This window comes from Marmota flaviventris, chromosome 7 (assembly GCF_047511675.1).
Source record: "Marmota flaviventris isolate mMarFla1 chromosome 7, mMarFla1.hap1, whole genome shotgun sequence".
Taxonomy (NCBI): Eukaryota; Metazoa; Chordata; class Mammalia; order Rodentia; family Sciuridae; genus Marmota; species Marmota flaviventris.
Window position 1 is genome coordinate 101196024 of NC_092504.1, and position 15783 is coordinate 101211806.

The following is a 15783-nucleotide window of genomic DNA, read 5'->3' on the forward strand; positions in this document are numbered from 1 at the left end:
AAGGCCGGCTTCCTTCATTTGGATAGAGGGAGAGAACTATCATTTGTGCATGGTGCCATCTAGTGGTGTGGAATGCAATCTGCCCTGAGTTTAATATAAGTTGTTTGACAAAGGGAATGTGTACCTGTACAACTCAACAGGACCTTTTCAACAAATAGATGTGGGGATATTATCACTTCAAATGTGTAATTTTCTTCTTCTCACAGTTTCACTTCAATCATCCATCTCAAAATTACATGTCATTATGAGCCTAGTACATCATCAAGTCATTCATACGCATCATTATTTGCTTTCTTGTAACAGAAATACATAAAATCTGTATAAAAGTCTTTGGAAGTTGTCATTTTTAACATTTATGGTTTTAACTGGGCTTTGTATATTTTAAATCTCCTCTCCTAATATTTATCTTTGGAAATGTAAGAGTATCTGCTTAGAAAGAAATAAGTCTTATATATGCAAATAGGAACACTATGTCTAAAGGAAGAGAAATTGTGACTGTTGATCGAGAAGAAGCCTTTCTTCTGAATTTGGGATTCTAATGGCAGAGGTTTCATCCTGGTTTTATTTTCTTTTCACAACCCTAATTCAGATTTTCTTAAAGTGATCTGGAAGGAATAAAGTTGGATTCAATATTGGCAACTGGGCAGACCATGATGCAAGTATGTGTGACACCAAAGAACACACAGCTAACAGCCTTTCATGGACATTTTCCAAAATGGACACTCACCTGTGATGCCAGAACCCCCTTCTTACATGAGTGGTCCAAGCTCTTGGAGGGCAGAGCACAGTGGGGTGAAGTGCCCAACACTAAAATGCATCATAATTAGCCATTTTCATATTCGACCATCAAAGAACAGAGCCATTTTTTAGGGAAAAGTCATGGGGCCTGAGTTTAGGACACTCTGGAAACCAGGCATGAAGTAAAGGGTCTTTAAGGGCCTTTTCCTGTAAGTGAGGTTATCTTTATAACCCATCATTCAGAAGGTAGGTAGACTCTAGACTTTTCTTCTGGAGAAGAGAAAACCAGGCTCTTGCCCTGAGTTTCCTCCTGTGTGTCTCTGTCAGGGACACAGCGGCTGTGCTCCTGGGTAATTCATGCTCTGTAATCTACACAAGAAGTGGGGAGCTGGGTTCTCCCCAGAATCCACAGGCCTTTGCTTCTAGAAGGCCTGCCCCAGGACCAAACATAAACCTGTGTAAGAACCTCCAAGAGTGGATAATGAAGGTGGAAAGGTTTACTTGTTGAATCTCAGTCTTCAAGCTGAATGTGAGTTTCAGCTTTTCATAAGCAGTTGTTCTGGACAGGGCATAAGTTTCATATGGAGACCTCAGTGCAAGTCCAAGGCCAATGAATGAAGGGAGTGCCACAGAAACAGCTGAACTGAAATCAGGCTCCAGCCATCTTCTTTGAGAAGAGAGAAGCCTTTGTAAATCAGAAATGCCATTGCTCAAAACCAATTATTCGTAAAGATGACCGTGGCCAATGACCATTAGATTTTATAGATCCAATAAGGAATATTTTTATTATTATCTCAAGCTAATAATTTTTTTAACCTTTCGAGTGCCTCATAGGACCAACTATTATACTTTGTTTTTGTATTATTTTTATATTTTTTAAATGTACTAAACTGATGTGACTGAAATCCTTAGAACTTTTCCTCTGTGCAGTGAAATACTGTTTCTCTACCCTAAGAGATCTATTTGTATAATCTCTGGCTTTAATGATCACTTTGAAAGATTTCCTTTGCATCCCTAATGATTTTTTAATGAAATAAGGAATATGGGGAATAAGTATATTGTAACCAATGTTAATTTAAGCTTGTGTCCATATAGGATAAGTAAGCCAAATGAAGTCATAATTATTTCCAAAATTCTGGCCTGAAAACCTATTTTTGAAAAGCGGGGAGATGCTCTTGTATGTCATGGGTAGATTTTCTCTACAGACTAGGTCTAACAATGAACTTCCCTCCTGGTTCTTTCATCTCACTGGCCATGTGGCTGTTCACGTTTTACTGTTGTCAGAAGAGTTCATGGCTCCTAGGTTTTCCAGTGGGCTTGGCCACCGCCTGTATTGATCTGTGGTGGGACATTAATGGGCTCATTCAACCAAGTGTATTGTATGCCTCAGGCATGTTTTAGTGTGGTTGGGGAGGCATTACCAGGACAAACCCACAGGGCTCCACAAATGTATGAGCGCACAAAACCAAGCAATTCTCAGGGGCTGTTCCCCAGTCCTCTGTGTACTCACACACTTGCATACTCAAACCGATCTTTCCAGAAATTCTCAAAATCCTAAACTGGAAATCCCTGTAGAACATCACCGGCAGTCGTGGCCCCACCAGTTGAATAGAAAACAAGGAAGCTGCCCCCAGGTAAAATCAGCTGCCCAACAGCCATTGTGTTACCCTACAACAGCAGCATTTTATCATACCACTTCAAATTTGTGCTTTAGCAAGGTTATCAAGTGCAGATCATAACACTTCAGGCTCCCTTACAAATAAGTCTAAATCATGGGTCATCCTTGAGGTCTACTGGAGGAGGCACTATCAGGCTTGCTGTGGAGCTGGATGCCACTAACAGGGGTGGAGCACTCCCCGTTGTGGATTTTGGAACCTGAACTGTGTGCAGCTTTTACTGATCTGCACCCTAGAGGTTGATCAGCTCTTGGCCTTGGATCCTCAGCACTATGGTAAGGCAACATCAAAAATCATGGCTTGAGTGTGTTCTAGATGTTAAAGCAAGGCTTGTTTTAAAATAGCATAAAAAATCTACAGCCAGTGGGAAATGCCTTTGCCCTTTTGTATTCCTAAAGTCCTCAATGACATCTGTAAATGTAGGGGTGTGACCTCAGTTGTATAGTCCTCCAGGCCTTGGGAAAGAAAAAAAAGAGCAAGAATCAGGACGAGCTCATCAGGTGACTTGCCTTCTTCAGTCTTACCTAGACCTGCTGTTGACAGTGAAGCCCTCGCCCAGACAGAAGGCATTGGGCCCAGATGCAGGGAATATTATCATTGTGTGTGTGTTGGATGTCACAGTGTCGTCTGTGTTGAATGTTGAGCTGTAGCATGGTGACTTCCTCTTTGCTCTTTCTAAAGATGACAACCAGGGTTTGTCAGAGAACAACTGGCAGCGGTCTGAGTTGGAGCGGCTGGCTCGTCCTCCTGTTGTCTTCTTTGGAACAGTTCAACCGCAGAAATGTCAGATTGAGGTTTTGTGCTTTGTCATTTTTCTTTTTAAAGCAAAACAATACAACCTTGGCTTCTCAGATATGGAACACCTCTTTTGTTGTTGTGAAGTTCCCTCTTGCTGTATCTTCTATGCAATTCCTTTTCTAAAAAAAAAAAATTCCCTGGTGACAGAGGAGAGCTCTCTGGGCACTCTGTCTGTCACCCTGCTGTGTGGCAGAGGTGAGGGACACCAGCTCTGGGTGTGCCTCTTTGCTCTCTCTTACTGCCGCTCCTGACTTTTCCTGCAGTCCCCTTGGTTTGTAAATTGCCTGCATTTATTCCATCAGCCAACATGTACAAAATGTAAGAAAGAATTTTTAAACAGGTAATAAATTATATTTATAAGCAACAGAGAGCCTGCCTCCCTGGTTTCTTCATGACAAATTATTCCTTCGTATCAAGCATCATCATGTTTCTTCGGTAGGACCAAAGACCTCTGGATCTTGTGTGGATGGTAGTCACAACCTCCCTCAGTCACAGGATGAAATTCTAAGACAGTGCTTCTTCTACATTGCTGTACACTGGCATCACCCCAGACTCAGAAACTAATGCCCAGGCCCTACCTCAAGAGATTCTGGTGTAATTGGTCTGGCTGCAGCCTGGGTACTGAGTTTGGAAAGTTCCCAGGTGATGCCAGTGAGCACTTAAGAATGAGTGTCTTAGACCATCTGTGTCAAAATTTTCCTGGAGAACTTGCCAGTGGTGTCAGGTCCTACCCTCAGAGATCTGATTATAAATGGAGTTTATAAACAATGACACTAACAGGAAATGAAAGGTTGACAGAAACCCCATGACGTAGCTTAGAGCTGGAGCAAAATACCAGCAAAGGTGTTCCACTGGGAACAGATCTCCTAGTTGTCCCCTTAGGGAGCAAGCAGAAAGCTCCAGGTGAGAGGTGAAAAGCAGCTATGAGACTGAGGAGTGGGAGCAATGGTCCCCCTTTCCTCCCTGAGAGAACTACTTCAAGAAGGGTCCTCAGCTTGGTTAGCCAGTGTAGGCAACTGCAGCAGGGTTGAGCAACTCTCATCCATGGGCCTCAGGACAGCGACTTACCATGGATTCAGTGGTGGCATCACAAATGTTTGTTCAGGGCCAAGGAAATAATGAAACTATGTAAACTGGAACCTGGGTAGAATCAATGGGAGGCCTGTAGTTGGAAGAATAAAAATTCAATTAAAAAGTAAACAAAAATTGTACAAAGAAAACACTTGGTAGCACTGTCTCAGCCCATTTTTGACCTCTCCTCTGGAGCTTCAGCAGTTGGGAATCCCGCTGAGAAAGCTGCTGCTCCTAGGAGAGCACACAAAGGCTTTCAAGGTCAAGTTAGGGGCCCCAACTCCAGCCTGTCTCCAAGTTGAGGTCACTGGAAAGTTCTGAGAACTGACCACGCTCTCCATCCATCCCTCTGTGCCTGCCTGTGGGTGTTAGGCAAAGAACTTCGCCTAGGCCCAGAGACAGGACAGCTGGATTATATCCCAATGTGGTTAGGAATCAGCGAGCAACCATTTCTGTTCTCCTGAGAGTGGGGGCATCTATACTTTGCCACTGTGACAGATGGGACAACCATGCCTGCCCCTAAAGTGACCCAAAAGAAGAAACTTTTTCCTTGGCTGGGATTTACTGTCTGCCTGTGAGTCTAGAAAAGCATGCCTGTCTCAGCATAAAGTGGGGAGCAGAAAGGGTGGGAGGGGTGTTCCAATGGAAATCTCCAGGTGAAACTAATGTCAGGCGGTGTTTTGAGCACCTATTATGCACCTGGCATGGGGCTGTCACACACTTCATGTGTCATCTCATGTTCCTCATAAGAGCCTTATAAGGTAGACATAGGGATTTTTATCCCATTTTATAGGTGAGAAGGTTGGGGGTGCAAAGTTGTATACTTCTGCAGGACTCAGAAAATGAACATGATGGGATTTGAGCCAGGTCAGTCTGAACCCCAACTGTGAGTCACATTTCAGTTGGCAGGAATGAAGCTGCCAACATGGACAGCCACAGGCCGACTTTTCAGTCCCCGATTACAGTTCATGATGCAAAACCTCCTACATGCTCCACTCCAAACAATTCTGTGCTTCCTCTCTCCTGATCCCATTTCCAATGGGTCCCCCTCAAAATCAAACTTCCCAACCTGCTCTCCAAGGTTCAAAACCTTTGGAAAAACAGCCCTAATACTTTTGCTGCCCTTTGGCAGAGGATCTTCTCCTCCCCTGGGAAAGTTTTTGAGGCCACAGCAGTAGCCTTGTTCTTCCACATTCCAAGTTTCTGGCCCCACAAACTACCCACCCTTTTTTCCAAGGCCTTTGGACAATTCTGCCTCATATGCTCTTTGAAATCCAGAGACAGCAAATCTAAAAGCCAGGCCTTGGGGTTCCTCTTTCATCACCAATAATCCTGTCCACTCACTAAATTCCTGAGATCCATTCCTGAGATCACACCCTCAGCCTGTCCTTAGTCTTACTGGTCCCCCTTTGAAATCTTGATTCTGACCACAGCAGCTCTTTCAGAAGCCACCAATACAGCTCCAACTCCGCCAGGATTCCCTCCTCTGACTAGTTCCTTCCAGTCTATTAGGAGCCTCTTCTACAGTCCATGTCACATGGCCCTTTGATGATAGTAATTCTTATTTTCCATGATGTGCTGCTGCCTGTGACTGAAAAACCCCAGTGCTAAATTAATCTAATCATTGCTGTCTCTGTGCCTGTATTTTGGGTTGCTGAAAAAAATAAAATAAAAATCACAAGCCACATAGAAAATGGGCACTATGAATCTGTAATAGAGCTAACAGCAATAGTTGGATGCTTAACTATGCTTGGTACAAGGATTATTTCATGTTCAGAACAACTCCACATGGTAGCTATTAATATTATTCTCACCTGTACAGGGAAGAAGGTGAGTCTTTGAGAAGTTCAGAACATGCCTAGTGTCACAGAGTTGGGAGAATGACTTAGCCTGGATTCACATACAGGCCGGCTGGTGGCCCAGAGACTGGGCTGTGGTGTCACCCAGCATGACCTACCTCCACTGGCCCTTGGTCTTGCCCATACCTAGCTGGCTGTTTCTCTGGGAAGCTATCATTCTCCACAGTGCAATTTTAAACCTTCTTCACTCTCCTCAAACCACTGACGGCCCTGACTTTTCCCTTATTCTCAGCAGATGACTGTGTTTCCTAATTACAGGGAAAAATGGAAGCCATTGGGCCATGTTGCTTGTTCTCTTTCCACAAAATGTTCACACTTACCTGCATCTGCCGTCTTCCTTGCTTTCCTCCTGTTACAATGTGATATTTTCAAAAACAAGAAAAGACACAATCACGAGATAACAGGCATGTTTTCTCTAAGGGGAGAATGAAACCATTTTATTTAAGGGAATGTTAAAACAAAGCCATATACAATTTGTAACAAATACAATACAATTGTTTGTTCCCTAGTCCTGAATAATTACAGTATATACAAATCCGTAAGGCACTGGTTCCCCCCAAAGAACATAAATGAGTCTTCTGAAACAGACAGACAACAAAACCCCTATATATTCCCAACTTTTCTCCCCCAAACATGGCATTGTTGTGTTTGTTTTGTGAGAGGAATAATTGCTAAACTAAATCGCTTTTGATGCTACTCCTTTCATTCCCACTGCTATGGGACAGTTTCCTGAGGAGATATTAGGATTGAACAAACTCAAGTGTGGAAGACTCTCCTCTCTCTGCCTTCCAAGGAGCCAGAATGGGCCCTACATGAAACTCCAAAAGAAAATGCATGACACTAGGAGCACACAATTCGGCCATTAATTAAGTACATGCTATACTTGACTACACACCAATTGAAATGCAGAATCCAAAAATTCCCTTTAAATAAAACCCCAGCATGTTTTCTAAGAAGATTTCTTTTGGGGAATAAAAAGAATTATCATGAGTGACTTTTGAGCAGCGCTTCCAAGTCAAAGGCCGATCTCCTCATACATGATGCTCAGAGCACTTCACTGGTGAGTTAACAATCTATATGCTTTCATAAATAAATATTACGTTTCATTTAGTACTTTATCATCCATAATATTTTACTCTCTAATCCACATAATGGAGTTGTGCCAGACTCCAGGCTGAACATAATATTTATATATACATCTATATTTATAATAATATGTACACACATACATAAGCTATAAACCTGAATGTCTTAGCATACAAAGCTTATCTAACAACTAATAATTTAGGATTCCTTTGGGACAGAGGGGTTAGAAGAAAATAAGCAATCAACTACATGACTGTCAGGTTCTCACTCGTTCAATTGAAAGACAAAACAAAATAATAATAATAAAAATAAAATTCACTTAGCTGCTAGAAATTTTAAAACTATAAAGGATTATTGGGAGCTGAGTAGGTAGTCTTCAAGAACAACTTAGTATTACCTAAGAAAAGTATATTTTGGTAAGATACAGAGGAAAAAAAATCTATTCATAAATAAATTCTTGTTTCACTGAAATACTATCATAGCTATGTGGGTATTTTTAAATATTTCAGGAATCATTTTCAAATTTTCATAGTAAATAAATCAGGTTGAGGATTATAAAGTAAGCTATCAGTTTTCCCCAAAACAACCAAATGAACAACAAAGAAGAAATTTGGACACTATTTGAATTTCCTTCTATCCACTGGAACCCTAGAAATCTAGTTTACTTTTAAATCATAACCTCTCCACAAAATTTTCTCATTTGAAGTTATTGATGTTCAAGAAAAAGACAACACAGTTTTATCTAGAGGTGAACCCAACCTCACTTACATTTAGGGAAATCCAAGAAAAAAACACTATGCTCTGCTTAACTGGCAAAAATGCTTACTTACTTGTTTGTAGATGATCTGATTAGAGGCACCAAAGTTTCTCTCCAAGGCTCAGGTGATCATCACACTTAGTTCTAACCTTGTATTCCTTCTAAACTATCACAAAAAATATAATTTGACACAACAGACACGAACCTTTACATTGCTATTGAGGTTACTTTAATATCAGTAAGCAGCCTTCTGACTACAATTATATTTGGTACCAATTGTTTTTACTCCTAAGTTTTTTTTCAAACTCAAGGATTCAGAAATTGTTCTGAGTGAAAAACAAAACGTTGCTATGAAGAAACCCAGGGAAAAGAATGCAGAATGGAGAGTGCATTTCTCATGAGTTTCCTAAACCGAAAGCAGTCTCCCATGCACTCATTGCTTCAGAGTGTTCTCTGGATGAACAAGACACCAGCTGCAGGTCTACTTCAGAAGTGAGAAAAATATTTTCTCATTTTTCATGCAGCTGTCAATTTTTCAAAAGTTTTCCATCCTTCAGTCACCCGCTGAAAATGCATTAGAAAACACTGCCCCCTGGAGTATTCTGGAAGGAATGTCTTTTTTAAACACCAAGGGGGAAGTGCTGACAATTTTTTTTTTTAACTACTAAAGAAGCAAAGGAAAACCACAGTAAGGAAATGAAATGGAAAAAAAATTGAGAACAGTGTGCACAATTTAAAACTATTAGATTCTTGTTGCTAGGGAATATTGGCACTGTCGATGATTTTATTCCTTTTGCTCAAAAGTTAAAATCCCGTAGAATGGTGTAAATGGAGAAATATTTTATGCAAGTATTACAGAGCAGAAAAACAATAATAAATTAAATAGTGAATTGAACATCACAAGAATAAAGTGAGCCAGTGATCTTAAGATGTGAAATGATCATTGAAGATGCCCATGTTAGATCCATATTTATTCTAGCATAATAAATCACAGCAGCCATAATATCTTGTGGTCTCCACTAACTCTCTTCTGCTATTCTATCTGAAGGTTATATTTATCTATTTTTAAATTAAAGTTTAATGAAATTAACCAGACAGATGCTTCCCCTCTATCTCTTAATTCAGATAAGAAAAAAGAACAAAAATAAACCATCCTTAACCATACAAAATAAGGTGTGCATACTTCTTTCCTTGTGCTTCTGAGATAGGCTCCTTTGCACATATGAGAAACAAGTCATCTGCACCCTCAGTGTCCTCCCTACCTTACTGACATGTTCTTACAACACAATAGCAAATTATTTTAGAGTACCTTGTCTTTAACACAACTCATGGCCATTTTATTTAATATTGATCTTTCTATTTGAGAGATCAAAAGCATGCACAGGTCAATTCTCTGCACATGAGAAAAAGCTTTGCTTGTGTTTAATGAAAAGGAAGGGATTTCACCATGAAAGAACAGCCGAACACAATCAGAGACAGAAGTGGTTCTGAAGAACACCCATCAACACTTCTATTACAGACACATAAAACCTTCATTTGTTCCATGTTGTCTGAAGCTGCAAAAGGCCACCTGCAGGAATTCCAAAACGTGTTCCCAGAAAGGTAGAACTTGTGCCCACATGCATTCACATTGTTGTGGCAGCCCCAAATTCAGGGCTGGCCAAAGTGGTAGGAGTAGGCCAGGTTGGGGGTCATCTTAAGATGAGTTCCATTCTATGTTCTCCAATTTCACAGACTGTCTTTTGTTAGAGTGCAACACATTCTACCAATGGAAAAACATATATTTTAATTTACCTTCCAACACAGTTTCTGGGAAGAACTTTCGTTATCATTAAACTATAATAGTATAAACCTTAAAACATATACAATATTTGTTTTATTTTGGCAAAATTAAAGCATCTTTTTAAAAAAATGGCAATCCCAACATACAGGGCTTTCTTAGAAAGCAACATGCATCGTATCTTGAATAAGTTACCCAAGCGGTTTCTCCCTCCTACAAACAGACACAGAGGAATCTGGGGTTCTGGGAACTTCTCTAGTCTATGTCCAGGCTGCTCCCTGAGAGGTAAGGTCTGAACCCACCAAGAAGCAGGACAACATTCGAGGCTTGGACTGCAGATGCTTCTTTAACACCTTTTGCTCTGCCCACAGCAGACGAGTATCTATTGGCCTTCGGCGGAGATGCTTCCTTTACCCTCATATCAGAGTTTAATGTCCTGAGACTCTGACATTTTGGCAAGTGTCTTCTTAACACGCAGGGCTGTCAGCCTTGATGCAGGATTGTGAGCCCAGCACTCTGTCATGAGTTTCCCCATCTGCCTTAGACACTGTGAAAAAGAGGAGGAATGTTGGAATAATGTTTAAGAAATATATTATCTGCAAAGCTGGCACTTGATATTTGTCTTTCAGTTTTGGGTTCATAAAATCTGAAAATAATTTTTAGATGTACCCTTAAAACTACATAGTAACAAAATTCCATTAAAATTCCTTCTTATGTAAAATGATAATAACTCAAAAAGATTTTCAGGTCTTTCTTGAAATAGGAGCAAGCAAATGTTTTGCTGATGGTACAGGGTCTATTTGAAGAAGTTTTGAATATTAAGCAAATATACAGACACCAAGGAAGTCTGTGTTCTATCCCACACTCCCAGATTGTTTATAAACTTGATAAGTTTAAATATTTCATCTAATTTATAATATTCAAACAAACATGGTTATTCCTAAACCACAGTTGCCTGCTACGATATTAGCATCACACTGTACCACTTAACAAGATTAATGACCTGTGCACAGCATCACTAAAACTTTCTCCTGTGTTCTCCCATGCTACATCAATCATTGGTCTTCTTATTGAAAAGCACAATTTCACTTCATCAGAAATACTTAGTGAAGGGATTCCAAATAACATCGACACCCATAACTACCTTTGAAATAATGTAACTCCAGCATTTCAAAATGCTTTCTGCACAGTTCATTGGAAAACATTCATATTATTTATCATTTCAGTGACTACATGCAAAGCCAATAAAACAAAGATTATTTTTCTAAGAATTTTACACTGAACAATTAGTTCATAGATAGTACTCTGCCTGCTTGATTGCACTGGGTTTGGTTCAATTTTGATAAGAGTCTCTTTTATTTCTCTGGGTGTACTTCAAATTCATCTCCAATGTTCCAGCATGCTGGAGAACTCTAGGGCTTGGACGAGTCGAAGGCACAGTGAGTGAAGGAAGCACGAGGGGCAGAGGAAACAGAGTCTGAAAGGCATGTCCTGCCCAATTCACTTTGTCCTTTCTGTTAGCTCCTTTCCAGAAATATCTGGGTTTTACCAGTAAGCCCTCGGAGCCAAACTGAATATGGATTTGTTCAGATCATATCTCATCATCCTTATTAACAATGACACTCGGTCAGGCAGCTCAACTAGAACCACTTGTACCACTTCATTGTACAGAAAGCTCAGCTCTTCAGATACCTGCCTTTTTCTCTCATCCAAATGGCAGAAAGCTATATCTGGGTTTGTTATGAAGAAAAATCACGATGCTTAAAGTATATTCATAAAAACAAATAATAGCCTTTAGGCAAATATCAAGACTTCATAAATAAATGATATAATGTTATCTATTTTGTAGGCTCAATGTTGACCCACCCAATATATTCTGAAAGTGGCAAAATAAAATTGGAAGAAATGAACAGAAGATTCAGCACACTACACATAGCTCCATATAAATTATTGCAGTAAGACAGCATTATCATCATCATCAAAACAAAGAAGAATGTCACTAAGGGAATACTTGGAATTAGGGCAAAAGAGGAAAAGTCTATTGAGATGACCATGGAACACACCGTGACCTCAGGCCTTACCTCATCACTGCTCCAGCGATTGGGGAATGAGGGTCGTGACTTCTTGATGCACACAATCTCTCTCATGTCCTCGTAAGAGGGGTCAGTGGGCACCAGGTCATGATAGGGAAGCTGGTATTCTTCCACTATACCTGAAAATATGTTTTCAGTACTATTATTTTCTGTAAAGTGGGGGGAAAAAAAACTCTTAACAGACAAACTGTTCTCAAAGAAAATGACTATCAATATTAAATACAAGTTTAGGCCAACAAACAACAATAGATCTTGTGGGGGGGAGAAACCTTATCCAAATGGTTCTCAGCCTAACTTACAAAAAAATAAAACACCCAGAAGAAAATACTTTCATAGATCTTCAAGCTATTTTGCTATTTTTTTTCTAACTTCCAAATGCTAAGTGAAATGAACATATCAAAATTTCCAATTTTATAAAGACCAAATCTTTAAGACATTTATATTAAATCAATGCAAATTTGAAAAACACATCTTGAATTCATACTACATAATATGTGACTGTTTCTATTACTGTAATTTGAAATTAGGAATATCATAAGTTTGGTTGCAAAATGTCAGACATTTTTTTCTGCTTAATCATAAGAATGGAGTTTTTTACACATTAAATATTTGGAAAGTTGTATGTATACTGAAAATCTTAACAATATTTTTTAGGTTTAAAGATTGTCTAATTTTTATTTTCTCTTTATTTTTTTCTGTATATACTCGTCTATTTGATCTTTCCTAATAAGTAATTTTTACTTTTTTCAATCTGTCCTTTAAAAAAGGCTAGTGGTGTCTTTCTTTTAACGTTATCTGATGAACTCCTCACAATAATGCTAAGCAGCTCCTGTTCTCAGAGGATGAATGGATTCTCTTCTGAAAAATCTTTCCAGAGCACCGTTGCTCCCTATCCTAAATCACCTTTTATAGAAATGCTACTGCTTTTCACCTGACAAAGATGAAACCATCAAGTTGGCAGATTTTACGCCACATCAGAAAATCCACTGGAGGTTCACTGTGGCAAAACCTGGGTGTGTGTTATGCTCTTTTTTGTAACATCAAACCCATTCAAAATCATAAAAGACCATTCCAACCCACCATTTGTTCATCATTTGTGCCCCCCCTGCTGTGACAACTAAGCCTCTTACATGCATTGACTATGTTTCTATTTCCTTCCCTGTGCTTCTTTATCATCTCAGCATAAAAGATAATGAAAGCACAGGGTCAGACACATAGGAGATCAGCTTCTTTTCAATTTTTCCTCCCTTTATGACTATGAAGACAACGGTCCTGCAAACATCTTGAGGGCAACCACCAGATCTACTTGATTTCATCTCACATTTCCCTCAGTGTCTAATGGTGGTGCCATTGCTTGGATGAATTGATAGATGGATGGATGGTGAGGCAGGAATATAAACTACAATAGATACCAGCAGAACCAATCATACAAAATTATGAGTCAATCAAATTCTGACTTTGAACATAGACCTTACTTCTTTCTCTTTATCATGTAACCAAGTTATCAAAATTTCCATGTGAGCTGCCATTTAATTTTGTGGTTTATTTTCTCTTTCCCCACTACTTCCTTCTCAAGTTTGAAAGGCCTACATCTGATTATGTCTCCTTCATCCCAGATTTCCTGAACTAGAAAGACAAACTCCCCAGTCTTCCAATATCTTTATAAAACTTCAAAATGTTACAGAACAAAAATTACTGTGCTTTGCCTCTCTGGAAAAGAGAAAAGAAACATTATTTTTTGAGAGCCCACTTAGACCAAGCATGCAGGTAGGTATGCTGTATAATTCATCTGATTAAATTCTCACAAACACATTCATGAGAAAGGATTACTACACACAAAGAGGAAACTTGGTTCCTAGGGCTTAAAAAACTTGCTCAAGGCCATGCAGTTGGCCTGAGGCAGAGCAGGGACTTTTTCCTCTGAGAAACAAGTTGATCTCCTGCAGGGATATTTCTCAAACCTCTACCTGCAAAGACAACCCAGGCAAAGCAATTAAGACCCTGCTGTGCACATAAAACTAGTTTGTTTCTAAAGCTGGGGATCATTTCTTCTCTATTTGACATAAGGCTTTTCAAACCTAGACTTCTAGTTTGTAGACCTATTTGCTTTAGATGTTCAGGAAAACAAAAGTAGAAAGTCATCTTGTACTCTACTATACCTTTAACATCTATAAAACTATTCTAGTTCAGTGCAAGCAGATTATTCAAAAATAAATTCCCCTCCTACTTACACAACATGAAATCAAGGCAAAAGCAATTAATCTATTTATGTTTTGGCTACTTCTCTTCTTCTTCATACTTACAACAGGAGATTTAGTCAATAGCTGGTTATAGTAAATTTCTTGTATTCACTTTCTTTTGTACAAACAGTTTTCTCATTTCAAAGGGAATGTGTTCTATTTCAAATTGCTTATAAAAGGCTCAGAATTCCCAAGGTGATTAGAAGGCACTGCATTATTGAAGGTGATTTTTCTACATCTATATGTATGAATGTTTATCCATTAACTGCTTCTTGCTTTTATTTAATTTAAATACAAATCTGCATATATTATGGCTCCACCAACCAAAAAGAAAATTAATAGTATGTATTGCTAACAGAGTGCCATTTATGTGCCAGGTGGTTTTAATTCTCTTTACATTCATTGAAACAACACAACTGTCTGAGGTACATACAATAATAATATGCCTCATTTTTAATAAAACACTGAATCAAAGAAAAGTTTAGCAACTTTCCCAAGATGTCCCAGATAATAAAGAGCAGGTAAAGGAACAATTTCTAGTAATAGTTATATGTACTTTCACAACTTGGAGCAAGTTCATGATTACATGAAGCATTTAAATTGGCCATGTAGAGGAACCACAGCAGCATCAACCTTTTTTCAGGAGCACAACCATGTGCAAAATAATTTACAGTGTATATTTTGTACTTGACCCAGAAGAGGATAATACTCTGTTACCTAAAAGGAATCAGAATCTACTAGAAGATGATAAGGTAGCAGTAAACGAAAACAGCACAACCAATAATACTTCTGAATATTTAAGGATATCTTTTTGATATCAACTATAGTTGGTCTTTTAGGGAATCCCTATGCTTGTAGAAAAATTATCATAAACAATAACAATATTCTGATGCTTTAATTTTCTTTTGCTAAAAATCAATGTTTAAAAATTAGTTTACAAGAAGTTTTATAGAAAATAAAGAAATAGAGAAGTTAATGAATGGGTGTCCCATCCGGAGGTTATGTCTCCACAGTAATCTCTGCAGAGGAAGCACAGGAGATGGGAGACTGGGGTTGGGGAAGGAGCTGACAGGTAGGTGAGAAAAGGCTGGTAGGAAAGAGGATTGACATGAAGGAGAACTTCTGGAGGAAAAGCCCAAAAGAGAAATGAGACAATACACAGAGCAGCAGAAGACATTCTTTGAGAAGATAGGAGAAGTTAACAGAGTGTTTAGAAGAGATTCTTCAACAGCAGATGGAGGGAAGGAGGCAAAGATTACTCTGTCAAATATCATTCCCTGGTAAGATTGTGACACATAAACTTCTTTATAAAAAGGGAAATAAAAGAAAACCTTATTCTGTAGACAATATGACTTTGATTTCTGATCAGCAAGAAAGGATTTGCAGTAACTCTCATAGTAGTTTTTCAGAGACATCACGGTTTCTTACCTCCTGAAACACATCTCCGAGCAACCTCCCAAAGGATGAGTCCAAAACTGTACATATCAGCCATGATGTAAGACTGAAAGTGGTTTCTATTCAAGCTCTCATCCAACACCTCTGGAGGCATGTAGCGCTTGGTGCCAACACGAGTGTTGGGTGGTATGTCAACTTCATTTGTATCACTAAGGAAAGAATAAAGCAGAGTGTTATCAATAGCAAAGAGGACCCTCAAATGACAGTTTGAAGTGATGGTTTTAAATAGG

General features: G+C 39.1%; 1 protein-coding gene across 2 annotated transcripts in view; it reads right to left on the minus strand.

Moving 5' to 3' along the window:
- Positions 1-10186: 10186 nt before the first annotated feature.
- Positions 10187-15783, minus strand: part of Bmpr1b (bone morphogenetic protein receptor type 1B) — a 263928-nt gene continuing 258331 nt past the window's right edge. For both annotated transcript variants that reach the window (XM_027926643.2, XM_027926646.1), the window contains 3 exons: positions 15527-15702; positions 11847-11977; positions 10187-10312 (listed from right to left, as the gene is read on the minus strand). In XM_027926643.2, coding sequence (XP_027782444.1) covers positions 10187-10312; positions 11847-11977; positions 15527-15702 — 433 coding nt within the window. The remainder of the gene's footprint in view (positions 10313-11846; positions 11978-15526; positions 15703-15783) is intronic.